Genomic DNA, 19,522 nt, shown 5'->3' with positions numbered 1-19,522 from the left:
TTGTTGAAAATAATTTTTCACAAACGTAAGTTGCAGCGAACATGGCTTCAACAGAGCAAGCGAAAGAACGAAGCTTCAAATATTTATTTTTTTCCAAAGATTTGAAAAGTTCAATATCTGTCAAGTCCTTACATCTAGCTTCCATTTAACGTCACATTGTAAATCTGTGAGTTTAAATTGAAAATCTAACCGCATTATTCGTACATCTGCTGTAAAAGAATCGACGTACAGAGATGATAATAATAATAATAATAATAATAATAATAATAATAATAATAATAATAATAATAATACTTAACCTTTTAATGTTTCATCAGTAACATGTAGTAACTTATAATGCCGTTTTATGTTATACAACCGTTTTCCTAGTAATATTTGTGAACAAATCATACATTTAATATTTTCATCATATTGTAAGCAAAAGAATGCATCCTCCCATCCTACTTGAAACTTTCGTTTTTTATAGAGGTAGCCTACATGGTTTCGAGAGAGATATTGCGACGATACGCCATTCGCAGGTCCGAGACAAATACAAATAGAACGGAGTTTGACTCCAGTGAGTGAGAGGGTGGGTGTTGTAGGTAGGAAGCGAGAGAAAAGCACTGCGAGCCACAATGTGCTCGTGAGTCGCATTTTCGCCGCGGCTGCCATAGTAGATTGCCAACTATCGATTGAGAGTGGAATTAAAGCTTCTGGTTTCGGTATGTCTGTAGAGTGTACTGTGTCTGGAATCCTGAACTGCATTAAACAGTGCTCTGTTCAGTTTGTCAACATGCCTATAAAGATCATCAGCACGTTTACTCGTGCGAGCATCGTTACTTTTTGACAGAAAGGGTTGTCGGTGCGGGAAGTTGGCGTACATCATAGCAACGTCGTTAGAACGTGTCAAAGATATCGTGTTGCTCAAAATGTCGAAGACATGCCTCGCAGTGGTCGCCCTCGGTCAACAACAGCAGCTGAAGACCGGTACCTAAGAATTATGGCTCGTAGGAACAGAGAGAACAATGTCACATAACTGCACAATGTCTTCCTGGAGGCAACTGGGACGGCTCTGTCGACCCAAACTGTAAGAAACAGACTTCACACAGACAAGTTAGTCTCCAGACTTCCTACACGAACACCACTACTACAACCTTAGCGCCGTGGCTTCAGGAAGAGATGGGCAAGAGAACACACGCAATTGGACATGGATCAATGGCATAAGGGCCTCTTTACCGACGAGTGCGGGATTTGTCTGATGCCAGACAATCGTCGTAGGAGAGTATGGAGAGAATCAGGTATCAATTGACGACTCAGGTATACTCTCCATCGGATCCAGCAGGAAGGTGGATCAGTGATGTTTTGGGCAGGCATCATGTACGGATGTCGGACACCGCTCGTCGTCGTCGAGGTTACTTTGAGAACTGCCCAGTACTGGGACAAGATTATCCACTCTATTGTTCAGATCCACAACCAATATTTAGGCGATGGATTTTCTATTCTAAGACGACAGCGCGCCCATCTCGTCAGTACCTTCCTCCAGGAGGCTGGCATACAAAGAATGGAATGGCCTTCGATGTCACCAGACATGAGCCCAATTGAACATGCTTGGGACATGTTGAAACAAGCAGTACGATGCCGCAGAAACCCACCACGCACCCTACAAGCCCTCAAGAGAGCCGCTAAAGAAGAGTGGGACTTGCTTGACCATCAACGCCTCGACCATCTTGTGGATGGCATGCCGAGGAGGATCTAAGCATGCTCCAATGCAAGGGGTGCAGTAACACGATACTAGAGTCTCCCAGAAGAAGTTTCTTATTTTGACGATTAGCACAGAAACACTTTCCAGCTAATTTTCTTTGTTTTGATTAATTGTTTGTGCAGTAAAATTTGAGTTTTGTTTTCATAAGGTGTGTCAACTGTGATCCACACACTTTCATCAAAATTGAGATGGTGCAGAACTTGTTTTGAACAAAAATCCAGGTGGTGCAAAACATTTTTTGAGTAGTGTATTTGGAGTTACGAAGTTACTGGTTACATCGATCAGTCAACATGACTTCATTATTGTAAAGCTTGGTTCCCATGGTGCTTGTTTCTGTAATGGATTCCAAGCTGGGAGCCCTGATGGCTACCCTGCGTGCTCACGTGCTGGAAGTAATGCTCTCTGATGACTGCTTTGGGGCTAGCTTGCTGGATTCCGAGGGTAGGTTCCTTGCTTTTTCGTGTTGGTTTGCACAAAGACGTTATATAGTATAGTATATCACCATGTCTATGATCACCACAGTGGTATCACCACTGAAACCATGTCGCCATGTTCGTTGTTTTCCAACTAAACCTGTTTTTTCTATATTTTTTAGGTTCAGACGATGCTTGTTTCCGTGATGGATTCCAAGGTGGCTGCGCTGATGGCTACAGCCCGGTTCAGACGGTGCTTGTTTTCTTGCGTGTTTCCTAGCTGGGTGCCGTGCTGGCTCCCATGTTGGCTACTGTGATGGTTGTTGTTCTCACTGAGCTCGCTCTTTTCCATAGACGGCTCTTTTTACAGTTCAAATTGGAAAATCATCTGCTGTTTCATCTGTTGCCAACACCCGTGGTAAAAAAGAAACTAAACCGTGAGTGGAAAACAACTAAAGTCATACACTAACAATAGTAAATGTCGTAATAAGGTAATTAAGCCATAAGTACAATACAGCTAACGTCCGATATTTAGTTGCTGTTTCTTATAAACTAGGGAATATAGAAAAAAACAGGTTCAGTTGAATACTATATTATCATCGTTGGTTCCAGCCTGCAAACCAACACGAAAATAGGATGGAATGTCCGTTTCGGACGGTGCGTGTTTCTGTGTTGGATTCCAAGGTGGCTGCGCTGTTGGCTAGCCTGCGTGCTCACTAGCTGGAAGTAATGCGCTCTGGTGGCTCCTTTGATGGCTAGTTTGCAAAAGACCAAAACCTCTTTTTTATCCTCTGAGACCAAAACCAACTATATTCCGCCATGATGGATCGTGCAGCAAACTCGTAAAGCGGTGCTTTGCTTCACAGTTGCTGCACTGCTGCAGCGACGGTGAAGCAAATGTAACAGAAGAACGGTCGTGCTGCAGCGCTTTACGTCTTGCTTAAAAAAAAAAAACGCACGGACAGTGTGGAGAAAAATAACGTTTAAACGAAGTTCAGGTACGATTTTTCAATTTTTATTTTTCACTTTGATTAGTAAACGCTGGATTTGTCCAGTTATGTTGTTTATATGTCCGTTATATGTGATCGGGGAGTGCATGAATGTTGTTGTTAAAACGTAATAGTGAGAGTGCTGAAATAACATTTCGGTAGTTGTAAGTAGCCCATATCATGGAACATTCCAACGTTACCGTGAAATTTCGTATCTAGCAACATTTCAGGTGCCAAATTTTATTTACGTTCTTCTGATCATGCTGGAGATTGTTCTCAAAACTAGAATTTATTTATTTTATTTTGGTGAAATTAGCGCCGACCTATATCCTGTGGTTTCGGAAGTGAAAAGTTGGGTATGAATGTGTAAGGGTTTACCATTCTTTGTGGGGTTGCAGTTGATCGTATATGAAGGGTACACGGGAAAAAACGAACAATATCACATTTCCATTAAGGGTGAGATATTGATATATTTCAGTATATTACTACTAAATTTATTGATGTTTCTACTTGAAATGAAGGAAATGATGAGTGTATCCGTGGTTTTAATTCTCCTTTACCACTTTTTGTAAAAATAACACCAAAATTTGTAGTAATACAGTGAATTAGATAATTCATTCATTTATTTTATTCCATAGATCTTACATGAGCAATGAAGCTTTAAGATGTGGAACATGTCAACATTTTACAATATTACAATTACAATTTTTACACATTTTTATAGTTTTACAATTTAGTAATTTTCTACAATTTTTACAATTTTGTACAATTTTTTTACATTTTTTTACATTTTGGCGAGATGTAGTGAGATGAGATGAGGTCCGAGGATTCGCCAAAATATTACCCGGCATTTGCCTTTTCGGTGGGGGAAACCTCGGAAAAACCCAACCAGGTAATCAAATCAAAGGGGGTAATCAAATCAAAGGGGTTGATGCCAAGGACTCGCCATAGACTATCCGGCTTCAGTCCCACGGCTGGGGAAAACCTCCGAAGAAACCAAAGTCCAAAGGGGGATCCAACCCAAGCCCGAACGCAGCTCCGGATGAGCAGCCCAGCGAGTCTGCCGACTGAGCTACATCGATGGCTCTACTAAAAGTATACAATACATAGCCAATCAGATTATTAAATTTACAAACGCAAACGATCATTCATAAGTTGAGCTATATTATAATACAAAACAATTTAATTAAATTTAAGGCATAAACAATTCAACCAGTTGTGATATACAGAAATTGATAATACATATCATGCAAACTACTTCAAATTACAAACACAAACAATTTATCAGTAGAGCTATATAGATTACTATTCAATTTAAAGCATATTCAATTCATCGGCCAAAACTATACAAATATATACAATACAAAGTAGCATACTTTCATTAAGCTATACAAATTTGTGCAATTAATATCAAGTAGATTAATTCAATTTATAATCATAAACAATTCATCAGTTGAGCTATACATATTACCATTCAATTTACAGTAGGTCTATATACAATTCATCACTAGAGCTACACAGACTAGTAATCATTTTAAGAACATATACAATTCATCAGCCAAACTATACAAACATATACAATCAAATTAGTTCAATTTACAAACTTATTTTCGTTAAGCTATACAATTCATATGAAGTAGATTAATTCAATTTATAAGCTTAAACAATTCATCAGTTGACCTATACAGTATACTATTCAATTTACAGTACATACAATTCATCAGTTATGCTAAACAAAAAATACAATACATAGTAAACAGATTAAGTCAATATAAAAACATATTTTAGTTGAGCTATATAAAATTGTACATGTCATTTAAGTAGAATAATTCAATTCACAAGCATAAACAATTCATCAATTGTGTAGAAGGTATGAGTATGTAGAAATTTGGTTAATTCTTTTCTGAACCTTTTCTCGTTGTTCTTCAAATCTTTAAGATAGTTAGGCAGTGCATTGAAGACTGTTATACATGAATAGCGAACTCCTTTTTTAAAACAGCTTAGACTAACAGAGGGTAGATGAAGATCTGATTTATGTCTTGTATTAAAATGATGAATGTCTTGATTAGTACTGAATTTATCTTGGTTCTTAATATACAGCATCATTAGGGAAAGAATGTATTCACAAGGTAAAGTCAAGATTTCTAAGTTTCGGAAAATATTTTTACATGAGGTCCTTTTATGCACACCGGCCATTATTCTTATAGCTTATAATGACATCACCCTTAACAGCATTGTGACATTGTTCGTTTTTCCCGTGTACCCTTCATATGGATGGCATAACAAAAGCCTAAACTAAACAAACCTAATATGTTGCAGATTCATATATGCAAGGTGTATAAGCGGAGTGCGAAGGGAACTACCTCAGCGCTAGTTCAGCTTCGCATATAATAGAGCAAGTACGGCAGGTCACGTACTTCGTACAGTGGTATCAGTTTATAGCGGCATATTTAATATAGTTATCTTTTCCTCGCTGTGATATATAGGCGCATTATATTGGAAATGTAGTTTAAACATGAACTGTCAAAGCCTTAAAATATTAATATTTACGGCGATTTCATTGAAATTACTGATTTTATTATTTTTTTTTAGCCAGTCTTCGATATTGCCCCACACTACACACGGGACTAACGTCTGAGTTACAAGTTTCTTTATGAGTTGGGTGGGTTAAATGAGGGGATAGCTAAGTCACATTAACCAAGGGTATGTGACGAGATTAGTGTGTTAGTTGAAGGGATTATTTAAGTGATGTGAGTTCGACGAATGTGAAAATTATTTATTAAATTATTATTGTTTAAATTATTTACTAAATTATTAATTAAATACGTTTTTTCTCGCTGTGCAACGTGGGGGATACTGAAGTTTCACTTCTTTTGAATATTTTCTATTAATGTAATATATTTAATACAGGGGTGAAAACTCTTATAGTAAACAGAGCCGTCACCATATGAATACCCGTACAACAGTAACTGTAGCAGGAGAAGCTAAGCGCTCTGAGAGCACCTGTTTCCTGGCCCTGTTAATAGTTCAGTATTAGAGGATAGGAAGGATTTTGAAATCAGTGTGTTTTATTTGTATAAATATAATAAGTTACACAGAACGAAAAATTTTCAGTAAAGTGAGGTACTCGTAATTTATATTTCTTATTTCTATGATATTACATATACTCGTAATTTATACAGGATGATTCAGGACCTCTGCAACAAACTCTGGGGATCGATAGATCTCGCAATAAGAACTATTTTTCATGAAACAACCCATGTTTTCCAATGCCTTGTTTAGGAGCTATGCGACATCAGAAAATAATACAGGTTTTAGTGACATTAACAATTAATTATGAAATAAATTATTCATTTACTTCAAGTACACTTGCGGACGTCATTTTGTTGCCCTGTTTGAATGGAGCACCCTTCAGAACATGCTTCTGCTGCTCATTGAGAATGTACCCTTTATGATGTGCAGGGACATGTGATTCCAACATAACGTCCCAATGCACTTCAGCCTGGTTGTACGAGCACATCTGAACAACATCTATGGGAAGCACTGGATAAGGAGAGTGTTACCTGTTTGTGTGGCCAGCGTGATCACCCGACTTAACGTCCCTAATCTTTTTTTTCTGACACGTGAAGTGTACACTACTCGAATTGACACTAGAGGGAAACAGAGTGTGCGAATATTCGCACTTTTGTTCAAATTCGACACAGACCAGTAATGTTCGACAAAGTCCAATAATGCTACGACGTGTAATGAATGTAATCAGGTTCAGGGTAGACACTTTGAACACCTGTAACTTGGCAGCAAACATTCTTGAAACATAATTCATTTCATAATTTTTTGTTGTCACTAAAACCTGTCTTTTTTTTTTTTTTTTTTTTCAATGTCGTGTAACTCCTGAACGAGGCATCGGAGAACATGATCCTCATTGCGAGATCTGTCGATTCCCAGAGTTTGTCGCAGAAGCCCTGAATCACTCTGTAGTTTTTATATCTATGATAATATTGCATCAATATTATGTCTTATTTTATATTTATTCCACAGGCTTCAGTAATGGATAATGAAAATGGCGGTATGTTTCTTCCAGACGAATATATTAAAGAAGTGCTTGACTCTGAGGAATTCTCTTCTGAAATAAAATTTGAAATTTTAGAGGTATGGTAATTTATGTAAGGTTTCTAAGTTACTGGCAATTTTTCATTCATACATCAATGCATGGATTTACTTTCTGTGTATGTAGTATATATACACTTCCATTGTTACTTGTATGTAAAACAATGGAAGTTGGTCTTCAATTTACTGCATTACATTTATTTTATAAATTCAGCATGATCATGCAATATTCAACGAGACGATCTTATCAGAGATTAAACGAGTAGCCAGTGTTGTGACTTCGTTTTTCTTAAGAATTCGTCTTCTGTAAAGTAATAGTAGTACCACAACATTCTGTGAGATATACTTTTCCAATAGTAGACTTATTTAATGGATTTTGGGCAATTTCATAGAAACAGTGTACTAAATTCCAGCCGTTGCATATAAGCATATAAACAGATGATTTTATGTGGCACGACACGTAATATATAGTAGAAATAGAAATAAATATTTTTTCATATCATAGGATAAGAGTAGGCGAAACTAGCACACAGAAAGTTCAGGTGTTACCTTTGACTTAGCCGAGAATCGATCCATATTTAATTCTATACTTTATCTGATGGAGTGCCGGTAATGCGTTATCCATATCGCAACCTAATTCAGAATGTAATTTTGCTTGTCACTTCTGGTGAATAGGGTCCGATACAATCACTAGAGTTGGCTATTAAAATTACAGTATTCATATTGTTTACTGACCTTGACTATAGAAGGTGTTGAAAATGATGTCCCTATGCTACAACACATTCCTGACATCTCCGAAGGAAATTGGCATTTACACGTGCAAGTTCGTCTTCTGTAATTCTCCCGATTTCTCGTACAATACTGTCTTTTATCTCACGGATTGTGTGTGGATTGTCTTTGTATGCTTTATTTTTTAGATTTCCCCATAAATAAAAATCGCAGGCTGACAAATCGGGGGACCTAGAGGGCCATAATCCTCTACTAGTAACACTTTCCTCGAATATTTCGCTTATCAAATTTAACGTTTCGACTATTGTATGTGCAGTTGCTGAATCCTACTGGAAATAAGCACACTGACACTCAATATCAGTTAACTGTTCAAAAAATGAGTTGAGTATTTTTGTTCTGTATCTGTCACCATTAATTGTATTGTCAAAAATAGTGCCAATAATCCTATGTGCAGTTATAGTTCACCATATGCCAACCTTCTCATCATGTAAAAGAGTTTCATGAATGAGATGAGGATTTTCTTTACTCCAGTATCTATTGTTTTGCGTTAGAATATGGCCATGTACTAAGTGAAACCATGCTTTATCTGTGGAAATAATTATTGTAGGATCCACAACGCCATTGGCAATGCTTTGTAGAACACAGTTACAAAAATTCACACCACTCACATTATCTCTAGGCCAGGTCTGCAGAACCCGTAAGTAGGGGAATTATGACGTCAGCCTCACTCCACTTCTATTGGGGATGATCGACTTATGCGTAGAGTTGTTTACATTCCTTGCACATTGAAAGTCCATCAGTGGCGGCACTGTAATTTTCAAAAAGGATTGTAATAAAGTCATTGTATTTATAATGCGTTATTTCGTTTCAAGGTTTACAATTATGCTAGATTTCCTGTCGGTAGTTTCTTTGAGATTTCTTTGCATCTAGCCTGCTTTAGATTTTAGAAAACTTTCCTCTTATCACCACCTATGGAAACATAAATTTGTAGCATTTAAGTAATGAACCTTGGAAGTCACTATTCATTTCAGTTCTTTATAAATCCTAATGTGCTTTGAAGTTATGTTCGACATTTGAGTAGTGCGATGATTGACACTTTTTCGAAGTGAAAGTTACGTACATGTTTCTAGAATGAAAGTCTCTGGCTTATTTATAATTCAATTAAATTTAAAGCAGAAAAAGCTCTGTTCACATTTATAATGGCTATCAAATGATAATACGTAAATATTGCGAGTGAATTATAGGTTTTCCTAAGAGAAAGGCATATGACGGACAAGTGAGAGAAACATGACGAAGAAATCGACTTTTCTTTATTTTTTTTTTTACACTTATATGTGATTGTTCGACTCGGGTGTAGGTGCCAGTAATGTACAAGTGAATCATATTCCCTGGCCTTCTCAAATTGTTTATTACAAATTTTTTTATCATCGTTACTTTCTTTCTTTTCTCTCTTTCCTTTGACTTTCACTTCATGTTTTTTTTCGGTTTACATAGCCTAGTATTAATTTGCAGTTCAATTTAAATGGGTGTATTTGTAGCATTTCACTAGTTTCCCATAAGAGTCATATTCTCCTGTGTGATATGTGTCGTAAATATTTTCCAGAATCGCCTCATCTGTCATCTCCAAAATGCTTGACCTTTTAGGTGTTGATGGTTCATACTCACTTTGACTGTTACTTTCGTGTCTCAGTTGACTGTTATTTCCACAGTTATTATAATTTGAATCGTCACTTTCCTCCTCATTACGTCTCTCTAGAGTCTCCTTGTTTCCCATATCGAATTCTCCACTATATTTTTTGTTCCAAAATGTCAGCTAAGGAGTTGATGAATGGCTTGTCATTGTAATCAATTATATCCTTCCTAACATTCCTGTACATACATTATAACTGAATCTCTAGAATCTTCAAAACATTCCAGGAATTGATTGATTGATCGCACATGCGACATTTTTGCGCTGACGTAAACACTTTACCCGACTAGCGAGCTACACTGCTGATAGTCAACTGGCGCTGGCTGTACTCATACACTCATACCACTCCGCTCAATAATAATTATGTTCTGAGCATTCGACACACATACTTCGTCGACCTGGTTGGCGAGTTGGTATAGCGCTGGCCTTCTATGCCCAAGGTTGCGGGTTCGATCCCAGGTCAGGTCAATGGCATTTAAGTGTGCTTAAATGCGACAGGCTCATGTCAGTAGATTTACTGGCATGTAAAAGAACTCCTGTGGGACAAAATTCCGGCACATCCGGCGATGCTGATATAACCTCTGCAGTTGCGAGCGTCGTTAAATAAAACATAACATTATAACACATACTTCCGTTGTAAGTTTATTGCTCTGCTATTCTATTACTAACTCCAAGATGTACTTACAGCAACTAGCCTACATTATTATACCTGTAGGAATTAAAACATTCAAAAGTCAAAGCACACAAGATTCCTTTGTGCACTCTCTTCCAGCTTAGAGCTGACTGTTAAATACATGCGTCTGTTTTGTAGAAATGAGACAACTCTAGGCAGTAACCATAGTAACATAAACAAAACTCAGTAAGAGAATGTTGTTGTTTAGTCAAATGTCGGAAGAGGTTTGAACCTCATAAGTGACGCCAAAATAGCATCACTCATGAGGCAACTAGGCCAAGAGCTAATGAGATAGGGTGGTCATTTCCTTTCCCCCTCTATTACATACATCTCTGATTAGTAACATACAGTGACACTGTTTTGTTTAGCTGCGAGATTTTCATTTTCCCATCGCCCGCTGCTAGGAGCTTATCTGCAGTCACCCGGTCTGCTGGGATTGAAACATTTAGTATAGGAATTTGTACTTACCCAGCTCAAAGTAGATATTGAAAATGTCTCCCCCCCCCCAACTGCTACACGCTGTTGTAACCTTCTTATAAAATTAATTACTTTAAGAAGTTCTGCTGTTTACTATTCTTCAGAACAAAGTCCTTGTAAAAAAAATGGGCCAATAATTAAGGATTCACACCACACGCCTGTTTTTTCTCGATCCCAGTTTTGTTTCTTTCCCTTATGGGTTTTCAGATGACCAAATTCTGGTATTTTGAGAATTAGCGTAACACGACAGTTGAAACCAGACTTAATCCGTAAAAACATAAAAATATTTTAACCAACATTTCAATAAAATGCTGCTGAATCTCCAACTATTCGTTGGCCTGGTTGGTGCAGTTGGTATAGTGCTGGCCTTCTATGTCCAAGGTTGCAGGTTCGATCCCGAGCCAGGTCGATGGCATTTAAGTGTCCTTAAATGCGTCAGGCTCATGTCAGTAGATTTACTGGCATGTAAGAGAACTCCTGCGGGACAAAATTCTGGCACACCGGCGACGCTGATATAACCTCTTCAGTTGCAAGCGTTGTTGAATAAAACATAACATTTTCCAACTATTCACAGTAATGAATATGATTCTTGTGATCGCAGAGTTATTTGTTCTGTCATAAATATTTTCAATTCTCTGTCACAATATATTAGAGGAGTTATTACTCTTCCAGTCCTTGAAATGCTCTCTCTCTCTTCCTGGAAAGCAAAAATAATGCCATTAAATTAAAGACAAAAATAAAATAATAAACAAATGCATTTTAGAGTTAAGATAAGGTAAAGCAACCAGCTCTCTCGAAACACTTGATTCGAGCCTTACATTTGGACTCCTGTCACACTCAACCATGGAGAGATCTGCATGAAACCTGTCTGCTGGGCTCGGCTCTGGTTGTGTCTTTTGTGCTCTCATATTCGAGCGTGTAGGATTCTGTTAGGCACTTCTATAAAAAAAAAAAAAAAAAAAAGAAAAAAAGAAATTCTCAAGGAGAATGTGTCTACTTGTGAACTGATTTCTTTACAGGACTCTTCAGTTGATTTCACTTTCTTGTCTGCAAAATGTGATGAATATGATGTTTCACATGACCTGCTCGTATTGAAGTCTGAACTCCAAAAGGTAAATACTTTAATTATTATTACTTAACTTATTTTCCGTAAACTATGTAATTTGCTTTCAAAAAAGTTGGTTATTTAATGATACTTGTGGATGATTCCGTCATTGATACTCTAATTAGAAACAAAAAAATCTGCTACAACATGAAATTTATGAGGTTAAGTGATTTTAAATGTAAAGATATAGCTGGTATGGAAAATTTCCTAACAAAGTTTTAATAATCTAAAAATTTCTTTTTCAAGTTTGTGACAAAAATTCAATTATTGCAGCTGTTTTGGAAATAAATCAACAATAATTAGTAACAATAATTACTAATCTGTTTTTTTTTCTAGAATGTCATAATGATATTAAGGATAAAGACACTCCAGTGATAAATGTTCTTATATTGGTAATTATTGCTAGAAGTAAATGCATGTAGAATATTCACAAAATTTCTGCCTTTATTATAGAAAGGGTCCGATGTTGAATATGATGATGATGATGTTGAATCAGACTGGAATTCACGCAAGAACATTGAGGACAAAGAACACATTGCCAATGGAGAAAGGTACTTCTTAGATGTTAAAATTTTAAAAATAATTTCAGTAGCATTTTAGTTCTTAACATAGAATTAACTTATTAACCATGATGCGTGCTCGAAGTATGTTGAAACTGCACTTGTGCTAGCTATATCAAATTTGTTTAATTTTCAAATTTTCTTATTGCTTGTTTCATACAAATTTAATTCAGTTACTGCAGTTGTCAAGCAAGGACCTATTGCACGAATAATAATTCCCTTAAAAATTCATGTGTGTAACATTTCTCCTCAGATAGTTTCTCACTCTACTACGGAAGTTCTCATGCTTAGGACAAAGAGATTGTATTCTGAAATCACTGGCAGTGTTAATTTTTTTTCTCCATTATGGCATGATTTCTTTTTTCAATTATGCTTTTTTTTTTAATTAAAATATTTCTTTCGGTTAATATTTAGTTTATTTACTTCTACACATAGAAACAAAAATAATAGATTTTTCCCATGTAAAAAATAATAATGGCACTCATTTAGCAATTACGACCATAACTATTGTTACATTGAGCTATTCAAACCTAGAAAAGTGCATTGGTGTTACTGGCATATCTTTCATGTGGTCATAACAGTTGTACATGATTGACCTATTGGTGGTATGGTGGAATGACACTTGGCGTGGTTGCCTCTTTTCTTTTTTTAACAGGAAATCATCCTTTGGTGCTATTAATGTATAGTGCAATCAAAGAATAGCACTCTAGAAGGATGTGTAATGTTTGAGCTGTGATAGTAACTTCGAAATGGAAACAGGGTAAATAATGAGGAGCAAAGATAAAGAAATGGTTTTGAAGATACTTTACGAAAGAACCTAGCACAAGTTATGAATTGGTGTGTGAAAGAATGTGTCAAGCCACTACTGGTGTATCTATGTCAATAGTTTGAGATTCGCATTGAGGCTTCTTGCTGCCTCATTATATACGTTAAAAAGCCACCATTAATGGCCCAAGAAAAGACAGACTAAATTAAGTACAGTAATTGTGTTAGAATGTGGATAGAGTGGACTGACCATAGTTTCTTTTTTAAAAAAAGGAAACAAAATAAAACAAACTCCAACACTTCAAACTATTCTGATTGCTTTAAGTGACGACTCAGTTCTTCATTACCAGTTAAGGGTGATGTTACTGAAGCCTTTACATTGTAGGTACCTGGTATAAATAAATAAGTTCAGAAGTAAAGGGATGAATATAGTCTATTCTTGAGTTCTATTGCAAGTAAAGTACAAGATGACTGTTGTTTTTTTAGAGTTATATCAAAGCCATGCTGTTCCTCTTTCTTCCCACAGCAACAAGCAATAACAGTGATTTCATAGGACCAGTTCACTTTTATATGCCTAGAAAAATTATTATAACTTGGATTTTTGCTAGAAAATGTAGGCACAGTAGCATATAAGGGCAGTAACGAAATGAGATTTTGATTTATTATTATTATTATTATTATTATTATTATTATTATTATTATTATTATTTAAATGTTAATGTTGACAAATGTATTTTTACAAATGGGAAGGATGCTGTATTGTAATATTGTACTAGGTTATATAGGCCTATGTTGCTCAGTTTGAAATGGGATGGGGCGGTCTGCTATTTTTGTGAAAATATTAAAGTGTGTTTTGTTTATGTGATGTATATACCATTATTACAACCATCAGATCATTTTATGCCCTATTGTGTGATGTTAATTTATGTACCTTTAAGCTTTTGGTCTTAGATTCCCATTTTATGTGATTACATTTATGTTGCGTATTCTTTTGTTTTTCTAATGTACATTTGTGCAAATAAAGCCCATAGTAATGGAAGGTTTTGAAACTGGTGATTCACTTTTTTTGTCGTATTCGTAGTTCTGCCAACATGAACTTTTAAGGTTAGGTTATTTATTAGGACGGAAGATAAGGGGTTTAGTGAGCATAGTGAAATGTTTGGGTGTATGTTAGTTAATGGTTAGGGTGTAGTGGGGGTGTATTTTAGTGATGGTTAGGGGTTTAGTCAAAATGTATATTATTAAGAGGTCTGGGGTTTCATTCAGGGTGTGTATTAGTGAAAGGTTAGGAATTTAGTCTGCGTGTATATTATAAACTCTTCGACATAGTTTGTTGATTTATGTTCCTTGTGCTACTGCTTCTGCTCCCACTGGTGCTTGTGAATGATGTGATTGTGCCTTGTGAGTAGCGAAGTTTGCACGGAAATATCATATGTACTTTGGTACATCATAATAATATGTAATGTATTACTGAAATTGTTACAAAATTCTATAATTTAATTTATGCACATGTTAAAATGCATTAATATAATTTGCATTATTCCTCATAATAAAAATCCCAGTTTTCAGCATGCTTCGTCAGCTCACGCATATGTGTAATATCTTTACTTATTTTCTGATGTGTGTATTTATTGTTTACAAGTTCATTTATTTTGAAGTATTCTCTTGACAATTCTTTTCTACTCGAAACTACTGATATGTTCTAAATTTTTGTATAAGAATTTTGATCTATATGAATAACTTCAAACACTAAATTATGAGCCTACATTTTCGAAAAGCTTAATTTAGAATAGCAGTTCTATAACTACTAAAATAATTTATGTCCATATTGTAGAATTCTTCAGACATTTTAGAATATGAAGAGATACAATTCACCATCATTAAATGTGCCTGAAATTTCATCAGTCTTCCCCCTTTCTATCTCCATTGTACTGTTACTGCTACACAAAACACTGCTACACAAAACAAGTCAACTTCATCATTCTGAATTTCAAGGCATTGTGCAAGTATGAGAGACCTATACTAATTCTCTTTGATATGTTACTAATGTATTGTTATAATTTACGTTTATATTAACAAATTGAATGACATATCAAGTAAGTTATACATTTAATTAATTTTAAATTATTACAAGTTCTTTGATGAAGAGAAAAGTTCAGTTGCTAGAGGTGCAGTTTAGATAGAGCTATTGATTGAACAACACAAGTATTTAGTGTATGGACATATGTTGTCTGTGGTGGCTTGTTTATCAGCATCGAACCATTTTATGGAAGATGCTGATACCAAGTTTATGTCACCCAAGTTGAATTCATGCTTTTAATGACCTTATAATTATAGTCATTTTTGTGGAAAGTTTAAAAAGGGTAAAAGTTTATCACTATGCTGCTCCATGACTAATAGCTAAATTTTGTGAGCAGAATGAGAACTGAATACCAATGCAAATTTTGCAGTGCTGACACTAATTGGAGTCCACACCTGTGGAGTAACGGTTAGCGCATCTGACCATGAAACCAGGTGGTCCGGATGGTGGTTGAGGATTTTCCCTCAACCCAATATGAGCGAGTGCTGGGTAACTATCGGTGCTGGACCCCAGACTCATTTCACCGGCATTATCACCTTCATTTCATTCAGATGCTAAATAACCTCAGTTGTTGATACACCGTTGTAAAATAACCTACTAAAAACAAACCACACTAATTGGAAATACCTTCACCTCTTAGTATTTCTGTTGATGAAGTTGAAATACATTTACTTTTTTTATGTGAAAAAAAAAAACAGCATGGTTTAGTGGTGGATTATTTCTGATGATTTTATTTCAGGGTTAACTTGTAAAGAATTACCGAGTTCTAGTGAACTCAAATACTATAATAGAAGTGTTTTTAATTTTCTGCTGTGTAATAGTAATATATTACACCCTGATTGAAATATAATTCCATATTATATTTATGTATTTAGTACAAACTGATGAAGTTTTACAAAATTATATTTCAGTAAGAAAAACTGAATGATGCTCAGAATAATACATGAAATGTAAATTTTCTTTTGCACAGGCAGGAAGATATTTCTATCAGTGTCTGTAAATTGCTTACAACTAATGCCAGTGACGTTCCAAGTGATGAGAGTAAGAAGATTGAAGATGATCATGATGCTCCAAGCAATATGGTTGATAAACCATATGTCTGTGATGTATGCGGGAAGAGGTTTCAACTTCGTAACTATCTTCGTCAACATAAATTCATTCACTCTACCCACAGACCATACCTTTGTAATATATGCAACAGAGGTTTCACTCAACGCAGCAATCTTAAGACTCATATACGAGTGCATACACGCGAGAAGCCCCACGAGTGTAAAGATTGTGGCAAACGTTTTTCAACATCAAATAGTTTGAAGTCGCATGAATTTCATCATAACGGAAAGAAGAAACCATTTGTCTGCGAAACGTGTGGTTTTGCGTTTTCTCAGAGAGGTGATCTAAAGACTCACATTTTAATACACACTGGTGAAAAACGCTTTGAGTGTAGTACTTGTGGAAAAAGGTTTAGGAAACGTGGTGATCTCAACGTTCACTTGGTTGTACACACGGGAGAAAAACCTTACACATGTGCGGAATGCGGAAAATCTTTTTCTCAGAAATGGAACCTCGTCAAACATGGTTTAGTTCACTCGAAGGAAAGGCCTTATGTCTGTAAGGTGTGTGGTAAAAGTTATAGTGCGGCCAATAATTTGAAAACCCATTCCTTTATTCATTCAGGAGAAAACAAACCATACTTTTGCAACATTTGTGGTAAGGAATTTGTTCTTCTTAATGCACTGAAATCTCACGAGCTTATTCACAGTACAGAAAGGCCTTTCACTTGTATGCATTGTGGTAAGGGATATACAAAACGAAATCATCTTCACTGCCACATGAAAGTTCACATTTCTAAACCGTTTACATGTGATATTTGCAAAAAGAGTTTTAAGCACAATAATTTACTGAAAAAGCATTCAGAATGTCACAAGATAGAAAAGGCCTATTCTTGTTCAGTGTGTGGTGAAGCATTTGTGCATGAAAGTGACTTAAATGTTCATGCTTCAGTTCATGTTTATAAGATTCCTTTTCCTGTGTTAAATGTAGTAAAAGTTTTTCCAGTGAACTAATGCTTAACAGGCGTTGTCTTAGTCACAAAGAAAGTGAGCCACACTCCTATTTTATTTCTGAATAAGGTGTCAATGAAATGTATGACTCGGGGGAATACTAATCATATTTAAACAGATATACATCATGAAATGGGTATAACTACTTTAATTTGAACAGAATCTTTAGGTTGTGACTAAAAAGTCAAGTGTGATTTTGGTATTTGAATAACAGTTTAGCCGAAAAAAAATTGTCTGAAGTTTGACTCTCATTTATGGTAAAACTATTGGGTATTGGGACATATGAGTGGTAAGATATCAACACGAAGAACAAGCCGAAAAAATATTCCTTTATTTCTTCGAGAAACACTTCATTTGTGTAATCACATACAAAATTAACTTATTATAAACGCATTTACAGTAGCGTGCAAATTAATCTGAACAACGTAATTACTTATGCAAAAACACTCGAACGCGATAAAAAAAAAAGGTTCTAAGACATACCTCAGTAATCTATGTGGCCTCTCTTGTTCCTAATAACAGCTCTGAGACGATTTGGCATGGATTCCACTAATTTCCCACAAGTATTCTTCATTTCTTCATCGCGAAACCATACACCAATGAGGGCAGAAATCATCTTCTCCTTTGTAGAACAATCCATTTTTTGCATTCTTCTTTTGCAAATTGACCACAAGTTCTCAATGGAGTTGATGTCGGGTGAGTTGCCTGGCCAGGGGAGTACCTGAATATTCTTCTTGTTGAATTCTGTAGTTTTTCGAGGTGTATGGCATGGTGCCAGGTCTTGTTGGAACACACCTCTGCCATCCGGAAATGATTTTTGCAGCTGGGGTACAATTCTGGTTTCCAATAAGTGAATATATTTGTCAGAATTCATCATTCCCTTGATAGGTATTAATGCTCCAGGCCCTTCATGTGTAAAAGAACCCCAAAACATTACTTTAGGGGGGGGGGTATTTGGGTGCTTGTTGGAGATGAGCTGCTGTTACTTTTTCGGATCCTTTCCGTACGTAAGGAACACGGCCGTGGACCTCGAAATGAGACTCATCGGAAAAAAGTACATTCTTCCAGTCATTCACTGTCCAGTGTTGTAATTTTGTCCACATTAAGCGTTTTTTTTTTTTTGCACATAACAGGGGTTAGCAGTTGCTTCTTAATAGGCTTACGAGCCCTTCGTCCAGCTTCCAAGAGCCTACGCCGCACTGTTGTGACGTGAATATTCGCCCCAGTGCACAGTGGGCCAGAATCGACTCAAAATGGGACAAAATTATTTTATTTCTCTATTGTTTTCTTGGATGCATAAAATCAATAGTTATTCAATAGTTTTCACTTTTTCTTTAAATTAAAAGCACTTTCACAACATAATAGTTTTTATTCAATATCTGATTCCTCATCATTACATTTTCATTACTGACATTTTCTTCATGAATGGCACTTTCTTCTTCTTACTCACTAGACTCTTTCAATAGCTGTAATCCTTCCACAAGGGAGTTTTGTGTTTTTATGTGACTTTCTGATATTTGAAATGAGAGGATCGGAAGATATGAGAAGGTTGTTGACTAAATCTGTCATTGTATTTTTTACGAGAAATTTTCCTTGTGTGGGGCTCTCGATGTATTATTTTAATATCTTTATTATGAGCCTCCTCAGATAACTGTGCAATTGGAAGCAGAGCTGAGTTAATAATCTGAGACCCATGGATGAGAATTTTGTGTACGCTAGCTGGGAGGTAAAACTAGGGATACTTCTGAATGAACAATTTTGCATTTTCTAGCATATATTGATCCAAAGAATCAATTTTAATATGTCTTCCGTTAGAAATTACTCGAAGAACAACTGCAAAACGTATAATTAAGTCTTTATCTATCCTGGTTATGGATATGTTAATTCGGGATTTAAGAAGAATCTTCCAGGAATATTCCCGTTGTTTGAGGTTCCACTCTCTCTTGGTTTAGGTTTGTCCACAAGAAGTCTCATCTCATTTGGAAACCCTCTCTGAATTTCTTCCTTTCTCCTTTTCATAAATTCGTCTGGCTGTATGACCTAACAGACTCTGTAACTTCACTTCTGCACTTATTTCTGTCAGAGTAATATCACATGGATAGCAATGTAACTTTGCTTCTTGAACTTCATTGT

The 19,522-nt window shown here is 36.0% G+C and overlaps 1 protein-coding gene across 1 annotated transcript; it reads left to right on the top strand.

Annotated features, from left to right (window-relative positions):
* Nucleotides 1-2,984: 2,984 nt before the first annotated feature.
* LOC138707560 (gastrula zinc finger protein XlCGF57.1-like) lies at nucleotides 2,985-19,153 on the top strand. Its single transcript, XM_069837126.1, has 5 exons — nucleotides 2,985-3,152; nucleotides 7,182-7,292; nucleotides 11,839-11,931; nucleotides 12,378-12,475; nucleotides 16,300-19,153. The coding sequence occupies exons 2-5, from the start codon at nucleotides 7,191-7,193 to the stop codon at nucleotides 17,390-17,392; spliced, it is 1,386 nt and encodes a 461-aa protein (XP_069693227.1). The 5' UTR covers nucleotides 2,985-3,152; nucleotides 7,182-7,190; the 3' UTR covers nucleotides 17,393-19,153.
* The last annotated feature ends 369 nt before the right edge of the window (nucleotides 19,154-19,522 follow it).

The sequence above is a fragment of the Periplaneta americana genome, chromosome 10, assembly GCF_040183065.1.
Source record: "Periplaneta americana isolate PAMFEO1 chromosome 10, P.americana_PAMFEO1_priV1, whole genome shotgun sequence".
NCBI lineage: Eukaryota > Metazoa > Arthropoda > Insecta > Blattodea > Blattidae > Periplaneta > Periplaneta americana.
The sequence above is the reverse complement of the archived record's forward strand: the minus strand, read 5'-3'. Positions and strand labels throughout refer to the sequence as shown.

Excerpts from the sequence above, each read along its gene's own strand:
- LOC138707560 (XM_069837126.1), top strand. The coding sequence starts at position 7,191 with ATGGATAATGAAAATGGCGGTATGTTTCTTCCAGACGAATATATTAAA. Across the intron at positions 7,293-11,838 it reads TAAAATTTGAAATTTTAGAG|GACTCTTCAGTTGATTTCAC; the intron begins GTATGGTAATTT and ends ATTTCTTTACAG. Across the intron at positions 12,476-16,299 it reads CACATTGCCAATGGAGAAAG|GCAGGAAGATATTTCTATCA; the intron begins GTACTTCTTAGA and ends TCTTTTGCACAG.